The sequence below is a fragment of the Arvicola amphibius genome, chromosome 4 (genome assembly GCF_903992535.2).
Source record: "Arvicola amphibius chromosome 4, mArvAmp1.2, whole genome shotgun sequence".
Taxonomy (NCBI): Eukaryota; Metazoa; Chordata; class Mammalia; order Rodentia; family Cricetidae; genus Arvicola; species Arvicola amphibius.
Window position 1 is genome coordinate 2,162,950 of NC_052050.1, and position 23,325 is coordinate 2,186,274.

Below are 23,325 nucleotides of genomic sequence, written 5' to 3' on the forward strand. Positions count from 1 at the left end.
AATCAACAACTATATTGGTGTCCAATTGGTGGTGATGTTTTAGGACGCTGTGGACATGGGGAACAGTTGCGTGATTCGAGGTCGCTGGGTAGGGTTTGAGGGTTATAGCTTGGTGCTACTTCTGGCCCTGGTTTTCGCTTCCAGGTGGTACCATGTAACAAAGAGCAGTTGGACACTTCAGCTACCATAAGTTACCTGATACCATGTCTCTGCCATGATGGCATGAACCAAAATAGGAGGTAGGGAGATGACTTGGTGCATAAAGTGCTTGCTGCACAAGCACGCAGAGACTCTGGTACCCAGGAAAAGTCTGACACAGTGGTGCGTGTCTACATCCCCAACACTATGGGGAAGAAACTGGAGGGTTCTGGAGGTTTCCTGGCCAGGCAACCAAGCCAAAGCAGCAAGCCTAGATTCAGAAATGAGCCTGTCTCAGAAAAATAAGGAGAGCAACTGAAGATTCTCCACACTGACCTCTGACCTCCACATGCACTCACTTACACCAAACACAAACACACACACACACACACACACACACACACACACACACACACACAATGCTATGCATATATTCAATAAGCTAAAAATAAACCCTTCCTCTCTGAAATGATTCTGTCTGCAGCTATGATCTGACATGACACAACCAGAGAACAGGAAGCTTGGATTCCTCTGTACCCTGGAGTCAGAATGTAGGAAGAAAGGATGAGAAGGGCATGAGATTATGGTGGGCACACAGGGCTCAGAGGGCTCCTTTCCTGAGTTCCAGAGTTCCTGGTGGTCCACAATAAAATATTCCTTTAAAATTTGCATTTTTCCCCTAACTTTGCTAGCAAGATAGTTTAGTAGGTTGCTGTCAGGCCTGACATCATGAGTTCAGTTCCCAGGAGCTACATGCTAGAAGGAAAGAACTGACTCCAGAAAGTTGGTCCTCTGACCTCAAATGTATGTTGTGGCCTGTGTGCCCCTCCCCACCCCACCCCCGCTCGTATTTAGAATATATGATACAAATGGATCCACGACTAGAAATGGGGAGAAGATCTACAGGTGGTACGTAGTCTCTATGAGGAAAGCATGGCACCACCCTGCAGAGGGGACTAACTGGGCCTTGCACTTCAGGCCCCTGTTCACTGCCCCTTTGGTGAAAGGGTCTAAAGTCCACTCACAGGCCGCTGTGCAGTTCCACCAGATAGCAGCGCAGGGACAACAGGATGGTGGGCGTTAGCGGGAAGCTCTCCAGCTGGAAGCATGTGAGTGGCCAGTGGCACATTTTGTGTGGTTTTCATCTGCAGGAGGTGGCAATAAAGCAGCACCTGCCATGATAACACAGGCCGAGGAGGTCCACTGCCGGCCCAGTCCTGACCCTGCAGAGGGCGCCACTGAAATCTGCACTCACTTTTGCTGGAGCCCACACCTCCACAGAGCTACCCGTCCTGTACATCAGAGAAGCAAGGCCTGTGTAGCAGGCTGCTCGGCACAGACAGCAAGGACATCCTGCCCGCAGAGTGTGTGACATGCACTCCTCAGTTCAGACGGGGCAGGTCATCCCCTCCTTCCACCATCTAATCTCTGGCCCAGGGCACCCCTAGACGCTGAAGTTTTGACCTTCAGAAAAGCTCAGATGACACCCAAGCAGCAGCCAAGCACCAGCTCTTTGGAATACTCAGAATACTTTCATTTTCTAAGGAAATGCTGGCTCTCTGACACCCAGGAACCAGAGAAACATTGCCGCTGTTCACACTGGAAAGACTCACAGGAGATCCATCCATATGAGCATCCCGCCTGTTACTGAGGACAAAACACCCACACATGCAGTCTTACGATTCTTTCGTCAATACATCCTCCAAAAGGAATGGCTCCTCTGCCTGATCATCCTCAACCAGGCACCCTGGCTGCTGGCCTGCGCGTGTCACCTGTCACTCTTCTCCAAAGAGTGACACCCTGAGACACCCAGGGCTCAGCCAGCAAAAGCTGTAGGCCCGAGACCCCAGGGGACCCCCAAACTGACAAGCCTTCTAGGGAAGGAGAGTGGAGGCTGAGGGCAGGCCCACCTTGTTGAAGACCCAGACTTCTCCATTCACCGTGGGCCTGGGCACCCCGTGGCCATTATAGTGGAAGAGGACCCGCTCCTCCTTGGCGTTCCGGCGCAGGGATGTACAAAGCTTCTTTACTTCATCGACAGTGGGATCGAGGCTCTGCTTGTACCGAGCCTGTGGTAGAAAAAGAAAGGAGATACTTGTCACACACTGGCCAGAGAGATCCCCCTCCTGGATGCTAAGCTACAGGGAGCAGCTAGAGGGCACAGGTGGCCCCAAGCTTTTGCATTAAAAAGTGAGGACCTGCTAGAAGAGAGTGTGGTCATGTGGCTGTTTTCACTAACAACGTTAACACTGGACATGAATTAAAGACAGCCGTCACATGCCAATACAAGTCAAACACAAGAAGGGACCCTTCAGGAAAACCAGAAGGGACTGCCCTGAAAACCTTCTTAGAACACGGAGCATAGAGAATTTACTCAAGCAAGGGCCTGTAGTATGCTAGCACATATGCTAGCACAGCAGCAATGGCAAAATTATAAAGAGACAGAAGCGGTGTCTGACTCCACATAGTCCTCTTCCACTGCTCAGTGGACACTGAACACCTAGGGATGAGGTCCCAAAATGAGCACCAAGGTCTTTACAAACACAAACAACAGAGATGACTAAGAAAATCCCAATAATAAAACCACAGTTAAACAGCTGGGAGATAGCTCAGGAGGAACGGTGTGGAGCCTCACTGTGGGAACTGGCCAGCACACCAGGGAAACAGAGATATAGGACTTGAACCTACCTCAGCAGACACTCAGCTTTCCCCAGAGCCAGTCCCACATTCAATACAACCGCAGCAAACATCTAGCAAGGTATTTATGAAATTAAACAAGCTGCTATGCGAACCCACACAGAGGACAGAAGAGACATGCAAGGAAAACTAAGAAAACACAGAAAAGGGAAACCCCACAGTTAGTGTGGGACAGCCTTCCTAGAAACCCCAAATCCTGCAGGGCATCTAGTTATGATGATATGATTAGGGCTCAAGACCCCAGATCAGGGAACCTCAACACAGAGACACCAGAGTTTGAGCCACACACCTTCTCAGGAGTAGAGTTGAGAATTAAACTTTTCTAACAGCTGATTTGTTAAAACCTTGGCTAACTCGCAGGTGAAACAAGCTGGGGACCAGAGCAGAGATGAGTCTAGTAATGCACCGAGGATGCTGAAGCCTATGGTGGGGCCAAGGGTCTCTGGTTCCCTCCATTTATTCTGTGCCTTACACTTAACTTTAAATGGTAAGTTCCCAGTAAAGAACAGAGCCTGGTGTAGTAGAGGATCATTACAGCACTGGAGCACACCCAATAATTCCGGGCACCAGGGCCATGTTCTCTCTAAAACTACAGCAGAACCCACTGGAAAAACAGTGAAAGGTTTTGCCTGTAGATAGTCATATGATCTGATCTTAAAAAGCAATGTATATGTTTCCGTATAATGCAGTTCAGGAAACTTCCACTGTTTGATTTCAAAGAAGTAATAGGACAATGGATGGCAATACCTCGTTTATTTTTATTGTTTACAGTAAGTTTTGGTTATCCTGGGTCCTGCGTGGTGTTGTTTCCATACACATTTTGAAATTGCCTTTTTAATTTCTGTGAAGAATTGCATTAGAATTTTGATGGGGGTTGCACTGAATACGTAGATTGCTTTTAGGCAGGATGGTAATTTTCACGATATTAATCCTACCAATCCATCAGCATGGGAGGCCCTTCCATCTTCTGGTAAATTCTTCAGTTTCTTACAGCTTTCATTATACCAACTTAGATTTCATTTCCTTGGTTAGATGGAGTCCACAGTTTGGGTTTTGTTTTTTAATCTATGGTAAAGGAGATTGTTTCCTTAATTTCATTCCCACTATGTTTGTTCTCGGTATATAGGAAGGCTACTGAGGTTCGTGTGCTAATTTTGTATACTGCTGCTTTGCTGAAGGCAACTGCCACTCTTGGTCACCTGCAGCTGAAGGTGCAACACTTACTCAGCGAGCACGGAGAGATCAAGGTGGCTGCACCACCCTGCTGTCTAGCACTCACAGTGGAAAGGAAGGCGCTGTGCATTCTGAAAAGCAAGGGCAGTCACCAGCAGTCTGACACAGCTGTGCACCCTGCAAGCTACAACAGCACCTCGCCTGGCAAGATATGCAGGGATACAATAGTGTCGTGAATGTTATATTTATGAACCTTATGTTTTTGATTGGATTTAAAATCCACTCTACAAGACAAAAACAGTGTTTGTTTCCATTAACTGGGCCCAAATCCCATGGCTGGCTAGGTCACAGGCCCTACTGAAAAGTCCAATACTATTATTATACTGCTAAAGGACGTGTAACAAGTGTAACAAACTGCTCACTACTTTCTTATCTTCCATTCTGCCCGGGGGTGAGTGGAACCAGCAGTTCAACCTCAGACCACCACAGAAGAAAGCAACTGCTCCTCCCTCTCCTTTTAAGAGGTCACACTGGTAAACAAGAAGCTCTGCCTCTAACAGGCCAGAGAGTCCAAGGGCATGGGGTGGAGCGTGCACTTTTCAACTGTCATCAGAGAAGTTTCTTTTTGCAATAGATAGCAGTTAATACAGAGACCCAGACTTGGGGTTCAGAGAATAAGGGACAGTGGCGTGCTCGGCTCCAAGTGAAACATCCACCACATTCTTCCTCTCCGAGGTTCAAGGGTCATTGGGAAAGGGGTGGGAAGGAGCTCAGTAAGTCCCACCCCTATCTGAGGAGCTCTGGGCAACTGATGGCTGACAGGGAAGAGAAAGTCCATTCTCTTCAGTGATGAGGGCCAAGAGGCTGCCAATTCTCCAACAGATGGTCTCAAACTCAAGCACATTCAAGCAGCACCAACTGGACTCAGGAGGTATTTAAAGGGGGGAAAAGTGCATAAAAAGTTGGAAGGGAAAGGTAGTGGAGTAGGACAGGGAAGGAATTGGAGGGAAAGGAATGGTAGGAGGCAGATTTGATCAAAACACACTATATCTATGTATAAATTTATATAATGGTAGGAGTTTTGCATTCTGGTTCGCTTCAATCTCACCACTCAGGAGACTTAGGTAAATTCAAGGCCAGCCTGGTACACAACAAGACTCTGCCTCAAAATAAATAAATAAGGGAGGGAGAGAGGGAGGGAGGGAGGGAAGGAGGGAGGGAGGGAGGGAGGAGGGAAATACACAAACAAAACAAAAACTGTGACTTGATGTTACTTGAGAAAGACACAGCGCACATGCATGGAGCATGAATAGACAAGGAAGCCACAAAAACCCAGGACCTTTGTGGGTGAGGATGTGACCATGACACAGCCGGGGTCGCCCAGCACCCACTGAGAAAAGAGCAGAAAAGAGGCTAAGGGTTAGAACAGGAAGTGGGAAAACATCATGAAAGTTCTGAAGGTCACTGAGCCTTTAGCGAGAAAAGGTTACACATGAAAGGAACAACAGAAACGGAGTCCAGCCCCTACTGCCTGGTCTCTGAGACATGGCTCTGGGCACTGGGACACGCTCATCTGCTCCCTCCCAGGACAACTCACAGCTATGGCCTTAAAGACAGTAGAAATGTGTTCATGGAACCAGAGGTGATTCGCCAAATACGAAGCCCCTCTCCCGCCCCAAGGTGGACTCTCTGGAGAAGGAGAGTGTGGACATAGACAGAGGCACCAAGCAAAACCACCTGAAAGTGAAAGCCCCTTGGAGTTTCTGAGATGAGAATCCACCAGAGCCTCACTGGCTTACAGGGTCCTTCCAAGATCACTTAGCAAATTACTTCCTGTAGTGATATTTTGTTCACGTGTTAACAAAGCTTTCCTGAAGATCAGGGTGCAGAGCTAAACCACTAGAGGCCAGGGAGTGGTGGCACACACCTTTAATCCCAGGGCGTGGGCGGATCTCTAGTTCAGGGTCACCCTGGGCTACACAAGACTGAATCTGTCTAAAAGAGAAGCAGCGCTCACACAACCTTTAATCCTAGCACTAGGGAGGTGGAGACAGGAGTGATAGGGCTGGGTGGAGAGAGGCATATAAGGAGGGAGGAGACAGGAGTTCATTGCAGTCTGAGGTTTGGTGGAGACAGATGGAGTCTGGACATGCAGTCTGAGGACAGGATCATCCCTTTGGTCTGAGCACTGGTAGAGGTAAAAGAACTCTCTCGTGTCTGGCGTCTCTACTTCTCTGATCTTAACATTAACCCCTATATCTGACTCTGGGTTTTTAGTATTAAGACCAACTAGAATTTGTACGACCCTTCCATCAGTATGGAGCCATGATGGAGGCTGAAGTCACTACTGCAGATGACTAAGTCAACTATTTTCATAGATTGACTTAATCAGTTGGTAAAAAGAGAAATAAACAAGCTGACCATTGAGGGTGCAAGCCCCGGTCGTCCATGCCAGTATGTAAAAACTTGAGAAAGCTGAGGTGCCACAGGTCCTTCAAGGCTCCCTAGGTTCTCTGCTCCATTAAGCAAAACACAGTGGAGTCGGATACAAAGCACTTGGCAGGGCTACTTGCAGGGCTGGGCAATCTAGGGTGCCTGCCCCAAGGTGGCAGGATCAGGGTCCAGCAAAGTGCAACTCCTCTCAGGGTTTCCTCACTTAAGACCAGAATGTAGCTTATAAAAGAAAACAGGGTGGTATCACCAGGGCCTGCAGAAAAGCACAGTCAAAGCCCCCATGGGAAGAGGTACTCAGAGAAGCACAGCGAGGGGGGCAGGGATGCTGATGTGGGCCTGGGCAGGTGGGCATCACTGCCTGGGAGACCTCCAGCCACATCCTCCGCATGCTCGGAATAGCCTGCTGGGGCCTGGACTCTCTGGAGCCTCTCTGAAGAGGGTGCTGTCTGAGCAACCTGACATTGCTCACTATCCACTGTGTACAGATGACTAAATCAAGCTACAGACAATGTGGAGCGAGCACTACTTACAATTCAGTATGTGCCCTTCAATACAGGGTGTGTCTGGTTCTCTCTACAGCGTCGTGACACACTACTAACAGCAAGGTTGTTCAGTGACACCAGATTGCTAGTGACATTAATTATTATAATTAGTGAAGGAACGAATCAAAATGATGGCCATCAAAGTGACACCAAGTGGATGTCACTACATCTCTGTAGAGTGCTGTAGGAAACAGCACGTGGGTACAGGGCAGTTATGGTGCTTGCCTGCAAACCTGCACAGTTGAAGACTGGAAAGGGGCCAGAGTACAGCGGTAAAGCCAGTGTTTACCATGCACAACCTCCACTCTCAGAAGAGTTAAGAATGGTTGAATCAGGGGCTGGAGAGATGGCTCAGAGCAGGGATCACGAGTTCAATTCCCAGCAACCACATGGTGGCTCACAACCATATCTAATGAGACCTGGTGCCCTCTTCTGGCCTGCAGGAATACATGTAGAGCATTCATATATAAAATATAGATAAATAAAAATTTAAAAACTAATAAAAAAAAGGATGGTTGACTTGTTCTTAGCTCATCACTGAGTTTCATTGTGTCCCTGAGTAATATTGCTTAAGACACAGACTTTGAATTCCGAACATTGTTGTGGGATATTTTGATCAGACTCTGACACTCCTGAGACTGCCAATAAAATTAACCTTGAATCAGAGGGCAGAGCTAGCTACTAGCTGACTAGAATCAATCATAACAGTTTTGAAGGACCCAGAACACATAGAGATACAGGAAGTAGTTGAGAGGGATAAGAAAGCCTTTGGATTTAGAAAAAGAGGGGGGAGGGAGAGGGGAGAGGGAGAAGAGGGAGAAGGGAGAAGGGAGCAGAGAAGAGAAGGCAAGCGGACCAAGAGAGGAGCGGAGGACCAAGAGAACCAAGAGAGCACATGGCTGAGACGGCTGGGTTATACAGGAAAGAGAAGCTGGGGAAAGGAACAGAAAACCCTGGACTAGTTTTAGGGCAGGGGTCTGGTGGGAAGAGCTAAGAGGGGCCACCAGCACTAAATGGGCGTGGTGATCAGCTCGGTATGCTAACAGACACCACAGGAGCCATCTGTCTGGGTTTCTTTGGGAGCTGACAAAGAGTTGCCAAAAAGGGCTCTGAATGCTATTTACTCTCTTTGTGAAAACACAGGAAAAGCAGAAACATTTCTATTTACTACCAAGAGAACTAACAGGGAAATCATAAACCAAATTCCAGTCATCTTAGAGGTTTGCAAGCCCTGGAGGTGGCCAGGTCCCAACAGCAGAGCTGCCTCCTGCTGTTAATACAAAGTGCAGCCAACAGAGGCTTGTAGTCCATGTGAACTCAGCATCTTCTGGTGGGCGTGAAGACTCTTAGCATAGTGGGGAGATGTGAGGCGAGCAGAACAGGAAAGGAAGGGAAGCTGCCAGAGAAGGTGGGCTCTGCTCATCAGAAAAGGTGTGGTGACAGCAGGGGCTGTGCCTTCCCTCCAGCCCTGGGGTTACAAGCACTCACTTACTTTAACAGCTTTCTCCTCCCTCAAAACCTTACTGGGAAACATGAATAAAAGGCTAATAAACCTTAGTGCTTATGCTCATTCCTGAATGTTATGTACAACACCAAAAGGCCAGACACCATCACTACTCATGACCACATGTGAGAACTAAAGTTACGGTTTTAGTTTTAATTACTGTACCTAAGAGATGCATAAAACAAAATGTCTCTCACCTGTAAAAGTAAGACACTTCCTGAGATGCTGGAGGCTGTTTTATGTAAGATTACAAGCCACGTGTTTTCATTCCCCTAAGTAAGTGTTTGGACCTGGTGAGAAATGTATCTTTATGGATTTGCCTTTACAAGCAAAAATGTGACTTGTTGGCATTTTCTGGGAACCCAGGAATGGATCTGACCAGAGTCTACCATCCTGGCCAGTATTTAATTAAAGCTTACTTCCAATTTGGCTTAAAATTGTGGCAATAGTCTTATTCTCACCTGGTGGGATTAACACATGCTCTTGGAGCACACTTCCTTACCATCTGTAATGACTGTCCACACAGCAGTGGGCACACTCACAGCCCACGTCTAATGTCTTACAACGCAGCCATAAACAGTGCATATTCTCACAAGGAGCCAGAGGACATAATGCCTCATGGTTCCCAGCATCTCTCATTAAGGTCATCAGTTCTGATCCCACCCCAGAGTCTGCCCTTTAGCGGGCAGCGCACGCTCTGCTCCTTCACAGCAGACTCGCTCATTTCAATCAGCTTCCAAAGCCATGAGCTGCAGCTGACCAAGAAGGGAGTGTGCAGGACTTCAGCTTTCTGAGCAATGGGACGGAGGGTAGGCCACCAGCTCAGCTGGAACACCAGCATCAGTGGCCATCACGTGCCTTGCGACAAACCACAGAAATACCCCACATAAAGCCAAGCGTGGTGGAGGTGGGGATGTGGGGGCTGCAGAGGTCGATGGATCTTTGGGTGTTCAAGGCCAGCCTGGTCTACAGACTGCCTTCCAGGACAGTCAGTCAGGGCTACACAGAGAGACCTTGTCTCAAAAATGGAAGGGAGGGAGGGAGGGCGGGCGGACGGACAAGACTCCACAGAACGTAAAGAGAGCACTCCAGAACGAGAACAGCGCAGCCGTCCAGGAGCAATGCCCATCTGCTGCCCAGTCCAGGCTCACACGGAAGGGCCCTTCCGTCTCTGTGGAAACGCTGGGCACACTGCTTTCTGCCGACCTCTTACTCTCTTCTGCGCTGTCGCGGCAGACTGTCTTGCCTCTGTGCACTCTGCACAGCTATCACACTGGATCTGTAACACCACAGCTCTACCGAGAACTCGTCCATCGCCTCCAGACACTACAACTCAAGAGGTGTGTTATTCTCTAAAAGCACACCCAAAGCCACAGAGCTGAAGTCACACCACGATCTTAATAAAATTAGGGATTCATCATTTCTGACCTTGGCTCTAGCAAGGTCTTATCTTGTGCAATTGCAAAAAAAAATTTAAAAACAAGAAAAAAGATTCAACCTCATTTCAAACCTATCACACTGAGAGGACACAGTAATGGACCAGCATGAAAGGCACTTTGGATATTAATAATGTGCCTCCTGGGGCTTGACAGGAATTAATTAATATTTTTAAGGGCTTTGAAATGAGAAACAGTAAATTAAATGTCACCACACCACGTAAGGTTTCATTTCAAAATGAGGACGCCTGGATAATGACTCTTTGGAGTGAAAGACTTCAGGCAGGTGAAGCATTCAGTGGTTTGGGGAATCTCACTGGGCACAACACGACAAAACAAGTTTCTAAAGCACCGCCGGTTGTGCCAGGCGTCCCTCCGGAAAAGCCAACTCTTAGAAAATAATAAAAACAGTCATGGGGACTCTGGGACCTGCAAGAGAGGAAAAGAATATAGAATGAGTAACTCAGAACAATCGGAAGAAAGCCTGGTGCTCTGGACTCCACTTTCTCCCCAGTGAGTGTCACCTTCCTGGGTGACACCATGCAGCTCCACATTTAGAAAGGGTTCCTGGGGTGGGATTCTGCAGGCCCTCTCTGACTCCTGCTCCCACAAGGGTAAGAGAGCAGGCCACTATCATGTAGGAAGGCAAGGCTGCCATGGTGTAGGAGGCAGCTGTGTGAGCCCTTCACGAACTCAGGATGCAGTGATAAGCCTGAAACAGCCACAATGGGAAGAGACAGAGCAAGGCTGCATTCACTGAATCTTCTCTTGACAAACCCTCAAGCTGGGCTAGGAAACCCTGTGCAGCAGTTGCAACATGCCTACTTCCTCCATAGGACTTCTGCCACCACTGTCCTGTTCAACTAGGACTGTAGGAATGGACCCTATCTTTGCCAGGTGTCGTCTTTCCCCTCCCTCCCTCCCTCCCTCCCTCCCTTGCCTTTGCTCTTGGGAGGTTGAACCCAGGGGCTCAGAGCCGCCACATTTCCTTACTGTTGAGGTTGTCTTAAACAACCCAGTGTGGCTGCGTTAGAGAGCAGCAATGAAGCAGGCCCTCTGTCACCACTGCCAGGTTCCTCTGCAGGGGACCCACTGACTGGACAGTTGATCTCTGCGCCAAGGCCATGGACTCAACGTGGACAGTGTATGAAGCACAGGCCCCACACTTGCGCAACAGCACCCAGATCACACACTATTCAGACACAGTCACCAGTCAAGCCCCTTCCCCATTTCAGCCCTCAAACCCTAAGTAGCCAGACAATGGCTATGAGCCACATTGTGTGTCTGTGGTGAAGAACCAGGAAAGCCTTCAGGGACCACCAGGCAGGAGAGGGCGGCTTTGAAACAGGCACCTGGTAAAAAGCCATAAGGACATTTTTTTCTTCCAGACAAGGGCAGGGCCTACAATGCACTCCACAGGTCAGGTCATAATCTGCAGAAACCTCTTCAAGAGTAGAGAGTAAGGGGAAAAAGAACAAAAGGCAAAAATTAAATGGTGGCCAAGCAGAGTTGATCAGAGGGGTGACAGTGGGTAAAGAGCCTCCCAACATGGACATGAAGCAAGGGCTACACAGCACCCTGCAGACACAGCAAGATTTCCTGTTTCCTTGCTCTGACCATGCCATTCCTCCGGCTGTTTCTATGTACCATAGCAGCACTCGGCCAAAGAGGTCTTCCTGACCAACTGCAGCTCCGGGCCACGAGTCCTCATCTGGCTTTCCTGCTGCCCTACTTTGCTTTCTGTTGCTATGAAAGCAGCATGGCCAGGGGAACTCAGAGAGCAAAGGGTTTGTTTCTTCTAGAGCTCACAGTTCATCATGAAGGGAAGTCAGACAGGAGCTCAGGGCAGGAACTGGCAGGCAGAGCTGAAGCAGAGATCACGGACTAACACTGCTTGCTGGCTTGCTGCTCACCCTGCTTTCTTATACAGCCCAGGACTACCAAAGTGGACTGGGCCCTTCCACAGTGATCAAGAAAATACGGAGACGGGCCTGTAGGCCAATGTGACAGAAGTGTCTTCTCATCTGAGATCCCCTCTTTCTAGAGGACAACAAGCTAACCAGCACAGCTGCCCTCGGGCTGGTTTGCTGCTGCTCATCTCTGAGCTGTGCTCCTCCTCCCTTGGTCCTTGCCCTTCTTGTCACTTGGCCTGAGTCTCACACAACACAGAATTCCTAGGTGCACCTTCAAGACCAAATCTCTGGTCAAATTCCTAGGTTTCTTGTCTCACCCTGTACTCATCTACCCAAAGTAGACCCTAACCTCCTGTGGTCTGACCCTCTGAGGTAACAGCCACAGACAGACAGACGGATGGACAGACGGACGGACGGACGGACGGACAGACAGACAGACAGACAGACAGACAGACAGACGGAAGGACAGACAGGCACCCCTCAGATCCTGTCTCTGGATATACACGTCACTTAAGTGTGTGTCTAGACTACCTTTACTTTATTAACAACCTTTTGCCTTCAATTAGCTGAGTGCTCTACCAGACCTCATAAAATTTTGGGGTTAACTTTTATCAGGAAGAATGTAGCCCAGGTATTAAGTAGTTCAGGCACTACATCTACTCCATTAGAACATTTAATTTCTCTTTAAGGCTTCCATGGAGATACTGTTCTGTGTGCCCCTTTCCCTGATACCGTCACTAAAAGACTGGCCTCTCACTTCAATCCCTTCACAGAACACAAAACAAAAGCTAGCTGACTTTGTCCATGAACCCCTTGGGTCTCTGCAGTGTGAACAATGGCCCGGACTGCAGCCAGAGGCCAGATGACCCCAGGCTGCTGGAGAGGGACAAGAGCCACAATAACAAAGTTGGTACCAGCTTGCTACAGTTTAATCAGCATCCTGGGATGTGGGGAAATAGTGCTGGACAAAGAAACAGCTCACCAAACAAAGCAGCTCATCACAACTATAGAGAATGGGCCAGCATCTTCAGCATCCCTGGGCTGCCTCCTGGTATGGGATTCCCCTCTGTATGCTGTGAATATGCTTTATTAACATGGGCTAATAAAGAAGCTGCTTTGGCCTATGGCAGGGCAGAATAGAGCAAGATGGGAAATCCAAGCAGAGGTGGAAAGACAGCAGAGGCAGGCAGACGCCATATAGTAGCCCAAGAAGTAAGAGGTAACAAAACTTGAGCCTCATGGTAAAATATAAAATAATAAAAATGGGTCAATTTAAGATGCAAGGCCTAGCTAGGAATACACTTAAGCCATTGCCCAAACAGTGTTGTAATTACTATAGTTTCGTGTGATTACTCAGGTCTGGGTGGCTGGAAAACAAAAGAACCGTCTCTGCATACAGCCTCCCCACCACCTGACCTTCTTCTTGCTTGGCCTGGCCAGACATCTCTGCAGCCCGAGTTCCTGAACTCTGAATGGGCAGGATAGAGTTAAGCTGTTTTTAGAAGTACTAGAAGCAGCCTTTAGACTGTGTAAGTTCAGAAGAAAAGGCCACTCTGGCCAGTTCCAAGATCATTCATCATTTTGGGGGGATGTCCAAACTGTCTATGTGCTTCATTCGAAATGACTGCAGAGAAAGATCTTGGTTCCAACAGTACCAGAGATGCCCTTCTGCTCCCTTTGTATATGCGTGCAGCTCCTCCTCTAGACACACCTCCGCCCTGTGTACACATGTGACAGATCCTTCTCTAGACACACCTCTGTCCTTTGTTGCAGCTTCTGCTCCACTCTGCATGCTGTGGGAGGACTAGAGAAAAAAGAAGCAGGTGCACCCACGACAAAGAGCCACCTCTACAGACGCCTGCAGCTCAGCCCGAGGTCAGTGACCTACCCACCATTCAACTTGAAAACTTTCTCACTGAAACCTAACAGCACAGGACCAGCCTACTCATGTGGCAGAGCTTCTCTTAGGCAGGTGAGCAGCCAGTGGTAACAACTCTCAGGACACATTCTGGGGTTCACTTCCTAATATCCCTCCCTTTTCTCTTGCCACCACTCAACAGGGTAGACAATAATAATCCCTGCATTACAGACAGGAATCACAGAGCACACGCACGGTAGGGCAATTTCAAGGCCAAAATCAGGTTCCAGCCTTACAGTCCACTGCTTACCACCCTGGCACACCAGGGTTGACTCCTAACAGGGTTCTTGGGTTGTGCAAATGAAAAGAAGCAGGACCAAACAGAAAAGGAACCTGTGACTGGCAATCACACCTGTATATGATCTATCCATTTCCATGCAGCCCACCCCTGTGCTCTGTGCCTCTGGTCCACCAGATACGCAATCCCCATGCTGAAACGAGAACACCCCCCACTATCTTCTCAGCCCCATCTTCTGGTGCAGGGAATCCCAAGACTACTTGAAAACTCACAATGCTCTGGCAAAGTTCGTGGTTGGCCCCACCTGTCACTCACCGCCACCAGCCTTCATCAGGGGCTTCCAGCCTATGCCATGCTCCCTCTGGATCTGTGTTCCCACTCTTATCACAGTGCAGTCTTGTGCTTGTCACCTCAGACACTCCATGAGCTAACCAACCAGGAAGGGATGTGGTCCAAACACATTGCTGAGTGTTGAGCATCTACGGGGTCTGTCCAGGTTATCAGGAGCCAACTTCCCTGGGTCTCTAGCACAAACGTCATTCGGCAGTGCACACAGGTGCATCCTATAATTCCATTCACTTCCTTTTAAAAGAAAAGACCGCGTGGAGTGCAGAGGTCTGAGTGTGAGAGGGCACAACGAGTATCTTGCCAGCAGTGCTCACTCTAGGCATTCCAGCGGACCATGCTGGGCTGGAGCCCACCTGCTGGGCTGCACGGCTTCTGACACTAGTTTAGATTACTTCACTAGCCTTAGCCAAATGCCTTCATTTCCCTTCATTGACAATCAGAACAACATGGGGTCACACAGAGGGTCTCTGTTGTGTAAGCCTGGCAGACCCATCCAGTGGGTTAGCAACAGTCACACGGACGCAGAAGGGAGAAGGCAGCAACCCTTCGGGTTCCACCATGGGTCTGCCCCAGAAGAGCAGATTCACATGAGATTTGTAGAACCGTCTCTCTTTCCCTTATCATTATTCACCAACAAGTTTGCCCTCCTTGATTGGAAAAAGAGGCAAGAGTCCAAAAACAGAAATCTTAGCTTACAGACCAGGCTACTCCATGCCTGAAATAAAGGGTTCCCTTCACTTCCTCAGACCTGTTTGCAGGGCCCTGTACAGACACAGGACATACCTGTTCTCAGCTAGCCCTGCCCTGGGGTTTCGGCAGGCAGCACCTGTGGTGTGCTAGGTCGTCACGACTGCCGACTGCAGTGTAAAGCACGGCCTGCAACCATTCCCACATGCAGGAGCGTGTTTGCCTCCACGGCAGATCAATGGCCCACAATGGAAGGGCCCATGGCACAGGGGAAAGTGCCCGCACCTGAGCCTGCCGTCGGGGGAAGCAGGCACTGAAGGAGCAGTTCTCAAGACCACTGGTGGGAGAGTTGCCATCATCTCTGAAATTAGTGCAGTTCCGTGTCAAATGGAAGCTGGGCTGCTGGTGTCCATGAAATACCTGGACACTCAGAGGAGGAGAGAGCACAGCTTCCATTTAACACAGAACCACGGGGTCAAGGAGAAATCTTGGAGTCCTCAACCTGAGTCAGCAAGGGCTCAAAGTGCATTTTATCTCTAAAGCACAGAGAGGGGGACTGAGTGGGGACAATGCACACCCTTGGGACCTGGATTAAGCTCTCTAAACACCACATCCCACTAAAAAACAAAACAGGTACTCCTGGTTTTTGCAAGTGGCAAGACACAGTGAATATCAATTATTCCCAAATTCAGAATGTTTCTGAACACTAAAGAGTTTGGCCACACCCCTTACTGGTTACCTGTGAGAACCAGTATTACTCCGAAACTAGCATTATCAAGGACAGTAAGTATTGATGCTGGCTGTCCTCTTATGCAGTGACTTCGAGCTATCCAATGAGATCAGAGGAAGTGTATGGAAACTCCCCGGTTAACCGCAAGGGAAGTGGCAGCCAGGCAATGACTGCTGGGAGCTTCTCACAGTACAAGCAGAAGACAACCCATGAAAAGAAGCTTGCAATGCCACTTCCGAAGCACCCTGGCCACCAGAATCAGCACAAAGCTCTAGGTTCACCTGCCATACTGAGGAGTCCCAGGGACAAATGCCAGTGTGGTTGGAGTGGGCGTCAACAAAACCAGACCACATTAAATTCCAGGATGCTCAGAAACTCATTTCTCCAGTCAGTCCACTTAAGGAAAGAGCCGACAGACGGGACATGGAATGGGCTACAGAAGGGACCTACTAATAGATTATCAGAGGATACAATTCCATCAATGATGCCTTTGTCTGTGACCTATACAAATCAACTGTTCGTGACTGAAGAGTCAATTATTTTTAGAAAAGAGACGAAATAACATGACATCTGGAATTGTCTCCAGAGTGAGCCAGGTGAGAAGACGGGAAACAGGTGGGTGCAGAAGGCTGAGGACAGAGGATGGGCACAGGGAAATGGCCCAAGAGAAAAAGTTTACAAATATACACAGAGAAAGCTACAAACATAAATTACAGGCAAATGAGCAGACATCCAGGCGTTTCCCCGCTTCTGCCTCTAAGCAATGGGAAGACAAAGATGGGCAGACTAAATCTGCTTACAGAAAGCACTTTCCAGGGTGTGCCCAGATATTTTAGGGAGAAGTCCTGATAGGTAAAAATCTTTAAAGTGCTTTTAGCAAAAGCAGCCTGCAACGGGTAGCTGTCTGTCAACTTGACACAGCATAGAGTCATCTGGAAAGAAAGAACCTCAGTTGAGAAAATGCCTCAACCAAATTGGCCTGGGAATCTGTCATTTTGTTGACTGATTGTTGATACAGGAGGCCCAAGCCACTGTGGGTGGTACCACCCTGGGAAAGTGATCCTGAGTTGTATAAGAAAGCAGGCTGTGCAAGCCATGAGAAGCAAGCAGTAAACTGCACTCCTCCCGGGCTTCTGCTTCAGCTCCTGCCTCACCTTCCCGCCTTGAGTACCTCAGTGATGAAGTATGTTCTGAGAACTGTAAGATGAAATAAACCTTTCCTCCCCCGGTTGCTTTTTGGTCACAGAATTTTATCACAGCAACAGAAACCTAACAAAGACCCAGACAAGGCAATAATGAGAAGGATTATCACACTCCAGAAAACACATTTTATGCATGCACACTGCTACTGGTGTGCTCAATAATCATCTCCAGGACTACAAACAAGAAGACAGTGTGAGTATGTGAGGGAATCAGCACTGCCAAGAAGCACCTTGGGTTTCTCTGCACAGCACACATGGGAAACACCCAGGGCTCCTCGGTCCCAGCTGATACCTGACGGACGGACGGGGTCCTGGAATTCAGCAGCAACTGACCAATAATGGGTGACTGAGGCTGAGACTTGCACATCGGCTCTTCCACTGCTCTAGAAAGAGCAGGTCTGCTCGGCTCACAGCGGGGTGGTTAAGACTTAGAAGACAAGCCTGGTACTGACTACTGCTGCAGAGCAGAGCCCTCTCCACACAAGATTACACTGTCCTGTGGGTAAATAAATCACTTATCACAGACTAAGAGGTGTAGATCCAGCTTCTCTGAGAATAATGTTGCCAATGGGGACATAAAAGCGCATGTGTTCATCTCCTGACCAGCTGGTAGCTGTCTGAGGACAGAAGAATATTTACTGACGCATAAGGTCATCCTATGGCCTTAAGAAGGCTGCAGACATGCTCTAGGCACATCGTACATCTGACAAATAGTTTGGAAGCGCTGGGAGCGCTATTGTTGGCCCAAATCCAGAGTGCCCAATTTACCTGCAATAGATGAGTCCCATAAAGGTCATGTGTTTCGTGTTTTGCATAGTTAGTCATCATGAGGTCACTTCCAGCCCGTGCACACCACTATCCACTACAGCATGGCTAGGGCCATCAGCTGACTTCAGCTTCCATAGATGAGCTGAGCTGGCCAAGGACTCCACAGAGTCCATCTGTGCCACTGCTGTAGGAGAAGAACCAGTGTACAAGAGCAGCAAATTAGCTACTCTAATCACCCTAGAACCTTCCTGGTCCTTCTCAAGAAAGGCTGACCAGCCCTCAGGTTCAGTCCTGGCCAGGGAAGCCCACAAAGGCCAGAAGTAAAGCTTCTGGAGCAAATGGGCAGTGGCCAGGTGAAACGTGTGGGGCTGGAACAGCCGTCTTACCGTCGTGAGACAGAGAGCTCACGTAGAACCCTACCCTCCTGTCACCACAGATGCTGCTGCTGATCCAGGGAGAGCAGGTAGAATGGGTGACAGCACACACTTGGAGCCAGGGGAACCCCCGACCCATGGCAATTGTGATGTTAGCAAACTACCTGGGTCTCTTCTGTGACACTGGGGGAAGGGAGGGCTATCTAATACCTGTAAGCAAATGCACCCCAATCACCCTGCTTCTTCCTCATGGTGGGCACAAGCTCGCAACCCTCTGCCCTTTCTGTGCCTTTCCTACAGACTGGCCTCTCTTGGGTTGCAATCTTGTGCTTTCAGGGGCTCCAGGAGTCAGCTGCTGGGGTCATCTTCAGCACCAATTCCACCAGACATTCCTCCAATCTGGGGCACCCTTCTGAATTCCCTGTCTCTCTGACCACACACACTGAACACACTGACTTACACGTACTGGGAAAAAGTGAATGCTCTTGTTTATGTATCAGAAAATTCTAAACACATCTACATCGCCATAAAATTACAACTTTCAAAACTCAGTAATCGAAGCCAAGAGCATAGTGAGGATTGTACATAGTAATTTGACATCAGATCTGAAATGTCCTTACTCTGGAAGCACTGGGCACTGGGCAGAGAGGACCTGCCTACTCTGAACAGTGTGGGTAACCATGAGGCTTCAGGAAGCCATTTCTGAGCTGCTGTGCTGCACGCTACAGCATGAACATAGTAAGGCAGACCAGCACCTCCAGGCTACTCTGAAGAGGCACCAACACGATTGGCACTGACCCCCTGCCTTCCTTTCTTCTAAAACAGTGATTTGGGGACTGTGCTATGGCATGTGACTTCAGCATGCATGAACAAGGAGTGTGCCAACGACCTAGTACCACTGACATGGGTAATGAGTGTGGGAGACAACAGAGATGGACACTTCACCCCCACTCCATCAACAGTTAAGTACCAACAGTGCAGAAACCACAATACATTCACAAAGGAAATACAGCACAGATGGCCCCTAGGTCTACAGAAAGCCGTGCATAGAAAGTGGTTGGCTCCTCAGAATGAAGGACTGGGATGCTCAGGGTAACACACACAGTCACTACGCTGTGGAAAGCACAGGCTGCAGAGGGATCCATGTGGCTCTGAAGGAAGGCTAGACTGATGATCCAAGACAAGAGGGAACACCTGGCAAAGAAGTTACCCTAATCAGGCCCACTTGCAGAGACAGTGCCCGTCCTGAGGTCTTCGGGAGAAGCAGACCACAGGCCTTGTCCACGGGAACAGCCCACAGAAAGGCAACTTAGGTGACAGAGGCTAAGCTGTGGGATGTTCCTCTCTGCTGAGCTAACAGAGCAGAGGAGCAGCCATCAGAACTAACTAGAACTGGCAGGTGCAATAAGCCATGTGATGTTAGCCCTCATGGCCCTGCTTTTAAGGTTAAAATAAATTACATTTAAGAACCCAAAGCAGAACAGTCTAGTTGCGACTGCAGCAGCCTGCCTCTGTAGGAGCCAGGCAAGACCAATTCTTCTTTGGTAGATATGTGGCCTCATTCGTTTAGAGTCTTTCCAGTCTCAGGGAAGACCAGACTCTGCAGCAGAACTGAATTCAGAGCGGTGAGCACAGTTCTCTTCTTCACTCACAGCACAGAACATGGGTCCGTCTGCCCTAACCTACAAACTGGGGACCACAGTGCGCTCGAGGGACTGCTGTGAGGACATGCTATGTTCTCGTGTGGCAAGTGCTGGCACCACATCTAGCCAAGAGACATCCAAAATACATTTGCGCTAAATCACATCTCTGTATTAACTGCATTTCTGTCTTGTTTTGTTGATAGAGTCTCACTATGTAGCCTTGAGCAGCCTGGAACTCTTGGAATCCACCTGCCTCTGCCACACTGAGTGGTGGAATTCAAAGTGTGTGCCACCAAGCCTGGTTTTGTATCAACTCATTGAGACAAGCGGTCTCTGGCATACCTTGTCACCGTTGATGTCATGAAGAGATGTACAGGTTTGAGTCTGTATTTGTCTCAGAGAAACTCCCAAGGCAGACTCCATGATCCTGAGAGGAATGACTCCTAACCCCTAGTCCCCAAAGTCTGTTCTCAAGGTGGTCTCTCTTTTGATCACTACTAGAAAAGAGCCCACAGCCAGAGGCAGCTGTGCACACATGGAGATGGAGTTATCATCCAAGAATACAGAGAATGGGAACAAAGCCATGAAAGACAAAGGGGTGGGGAAGAAAACAAACACGAAACAACCGCTCACGGTAAAACTATGGCAGTGGCCATGCTCTGTCAACTGTTTTATACTAAATATAAGGAAATGTAACAGTCAACTTTATTTATACTAAAAAAATTAGGGTTAGGGATAAGAGACACATGCCAGCACATGTGGTAGTCAGAAACTTTGGACCCTGCATGAGAGCTCTCTACATGCTACTGAGGAATGTAAAACGGCATAGGATGCTATCCTGAAAACACTTGACTATAAAAAAAACTACCATGCACGTTGATGACCCAGTGATACTATGATTCACCTTGAGACACCCTCACAACAGGAACCCAGCACACTAGAGGGCCTGTGCATCCAGCTCTATGAATGCTAAGGTCCCCAGAAGGAGTGCAAGTGGCTCCAGCAGAGTGTAAAGGAATGTGTGCAGAATGATGTCTTTTTGTAAAAATGATCCAAAGAAAAAAGATTACTGAAACACAAGAAAGATAGATAGACCTGAAGCAATTAGACCCAGGGCAGGTGGAAAAGGGGATGAGAACAACACAACTCTGTGCATAACTTTTTATGCAGGTTGATGTACAAATCTCTATTAATATTTTATAAATTCAAAATATATAATTCAGGTCAAGGGTACAGTCCAATAGTATGGTGTTTATCCAACATGCCCAAGGCCCTGCATGCCACCCCAATTCTATAAATTATTATTATATTCATTATTACTATTACTACGACGGCTACTACCACTACACTGAAAACAAGGGAAGGAGCCACAAACTGGATACAGAAGAAAACAAATGATTCGTGCCAGGCATAACAACTCACACCTGAATCTCGGCACTTGGGAGACTGAGACAGGAGGATTCCCAAGAGTTTGAGTCCAGCATAGGCTACAGAGTAAGAACCTACCTCAAATCCCTTTCACACCACACCCTCCAAATGGTACCACACACCTTGCCAATGAGCAACACAGGGCACTACAGGCAGAAGAGGAAAGCAAGCCTGGGAACAGTAACCATCACTCCAGTCTAGACCTGGCCCCACGGTGGCAGAGGACAGCAGTCTGAATTCAGCTTGTACCCTGAGTGTGGAAAGAAATAAGAATCCAAGGTGATCACAGTAAGCATGTCTCAAGAACCTCAACTCAGGCACGCCTTTCACCACAGGTGGTATTCACAGGCTCCAAGGATGCGGAGTGGACTAGTCTGGACCAGCCAGGTGTACCACTATATGATGCCAGGCTCATCAGATGAGGTAGGATGTGAATCACTTGCCAGCATTTAATAAACAGCCATCATTTGTGTAAACTTAGTCTCCTCTGCAGTGCTAGCAGGAAAGATTATCCCTATACTGTTTCTTAATATCTAGTTAATCCAGTACTCAATAAAATGAATGAAATAAAACCGAACCTCTCAAAAGCATAGCAAACCATGCAGTGTTGGTGGTGTATTATGTTAAGGGTCGGGTAAGCTACGTCACTGCACTCACCTCCATGGCTCCCCCAACTGCCCCACAGCCTGCTGTTAGCAGGCACACTGTCGAAGCAGGGCTGACATGTGCTGCTCACTGCCCACTGCCACCAGTCTGGGGTCAGAACTGGCCATGCACAATATAAAGAAACCACACGACAGGAGACATGGTCACCAGGGTAGCAGGGTACAAGGGGACGTTGGAGCCGCTAGGCCAGGTGACACTGGCATCTCCATAGCACAGGCACTCTGCTTATTATCTGGTTTGAGACAGCTCTTAATGATGCTCTTCTCCTAAAGAGCTACCGATTCTAAATCAAAACCAACACCAGTTACGCAATTCTGGTGTCTGTGGACCACATTTTCCTGACTGTGATTAGCTGGTCCTTTGAAAAATATAACAAAGCAGGTGCCAAGTCAGCCTCTGACCTGCATGGGCTCGACTCCAGCAGTCAGACCACACCATGCGACAAACAGGAGACATTACCATAAACAACCAGCCCTTGGAGCACATGGAGTGGGTTAGGCACACGCTCAGCCCTGGTGAGACCAATTAACTCACGTGCTGGGTTGAAAGAAGTGTGTGTGCATAGTGACAACCACAGCAGCCACACCTCATGTGTGTGACATGGGATCTTACAGGTCTTCAGGGTGGCACATAAATCACAGAAGAACCTAGTCTCTGCTGGGTCACTAAGTCCCCTTGGACATGACATACAACACAGAACAGTGTCATCCAGTAACCCAAGTGTCTGTCAGAGGGCAGCACAGCCATATTCTTTCATGCTCTCAATTAGGAGCAGGCCCATCATGGACCAAGTGAGGTGGGTACTTCCTTCCCAGACAGCTGAGACAGCAGATGGCAGAGGCTACTCTTAAGAAGACACAGAGAAAGGTGGCGCCTGTCTAGGGCGCACAGGTGTGGCTGGGCAGCTGGACAGACTCCCATTGCAGACGTGATTTTCACTTACTACAGGCAGCTTCATCTGGCACAGTCCCAGGAATCCAGGGGATTGGAAACATTTCCGTTTAGAGAGCCTGTGTACAGTGAAGGGCAAGAAGCCAAAGAATGGACATTTGTAAGAAGGAGAGAAGGGCCAAGAATGCAGCCACGACCAGGACAGAAACCCCAAACTCAGCAAACAGTCCAGGGATCTCAGGGATAGCTCCAGGGAGGAAGAAGGGTCTAGATTTGGAACAAGTTCTGAAGTAGATAATTTAACGGCAACATCTACAGTGGAGAATCAGAAAGCCAGATCCTTCAGCTGTCCACAGAGCAGCAGCTGGAGCTAGAAGGAGAGAGAGAAATGATCTGAATTGTCACCGAGGAGAACGAGGGTTAGCCCAGGATATCTACCACCTGGGCTCTTTCTCTGGCTGAGACATCAGACAGCCAGGGCCACTCCAGCACCGGTTTGCTGCCACCCTGCCTTGCTGCTACCCTGCCTGGACAATAAAGGCAGATTTGGCCCCAATACATTGGGGGAGCTGTCA

General features: G+C 48.6%; 1 protein-coding gene across 1 annotated transcript in view; it reads right to left on the minus strand.

The window, feature by feature from the left end:
* Rptor (regulatory associated protein of MTOR complex 1) overlaps window positions 1-23,325 on the minus strand; it is a 294,241-nt gene that overhangs the window by 173,375 nt on the left and 97,541 nt on the right. The window contains 1 exon segment of the mRNA XM_038328288.2: window positions 2,049-2,207. Coding sequence (XP_038184216.1) covers window positions 2,049-2,207 — 159 coding nt within the window.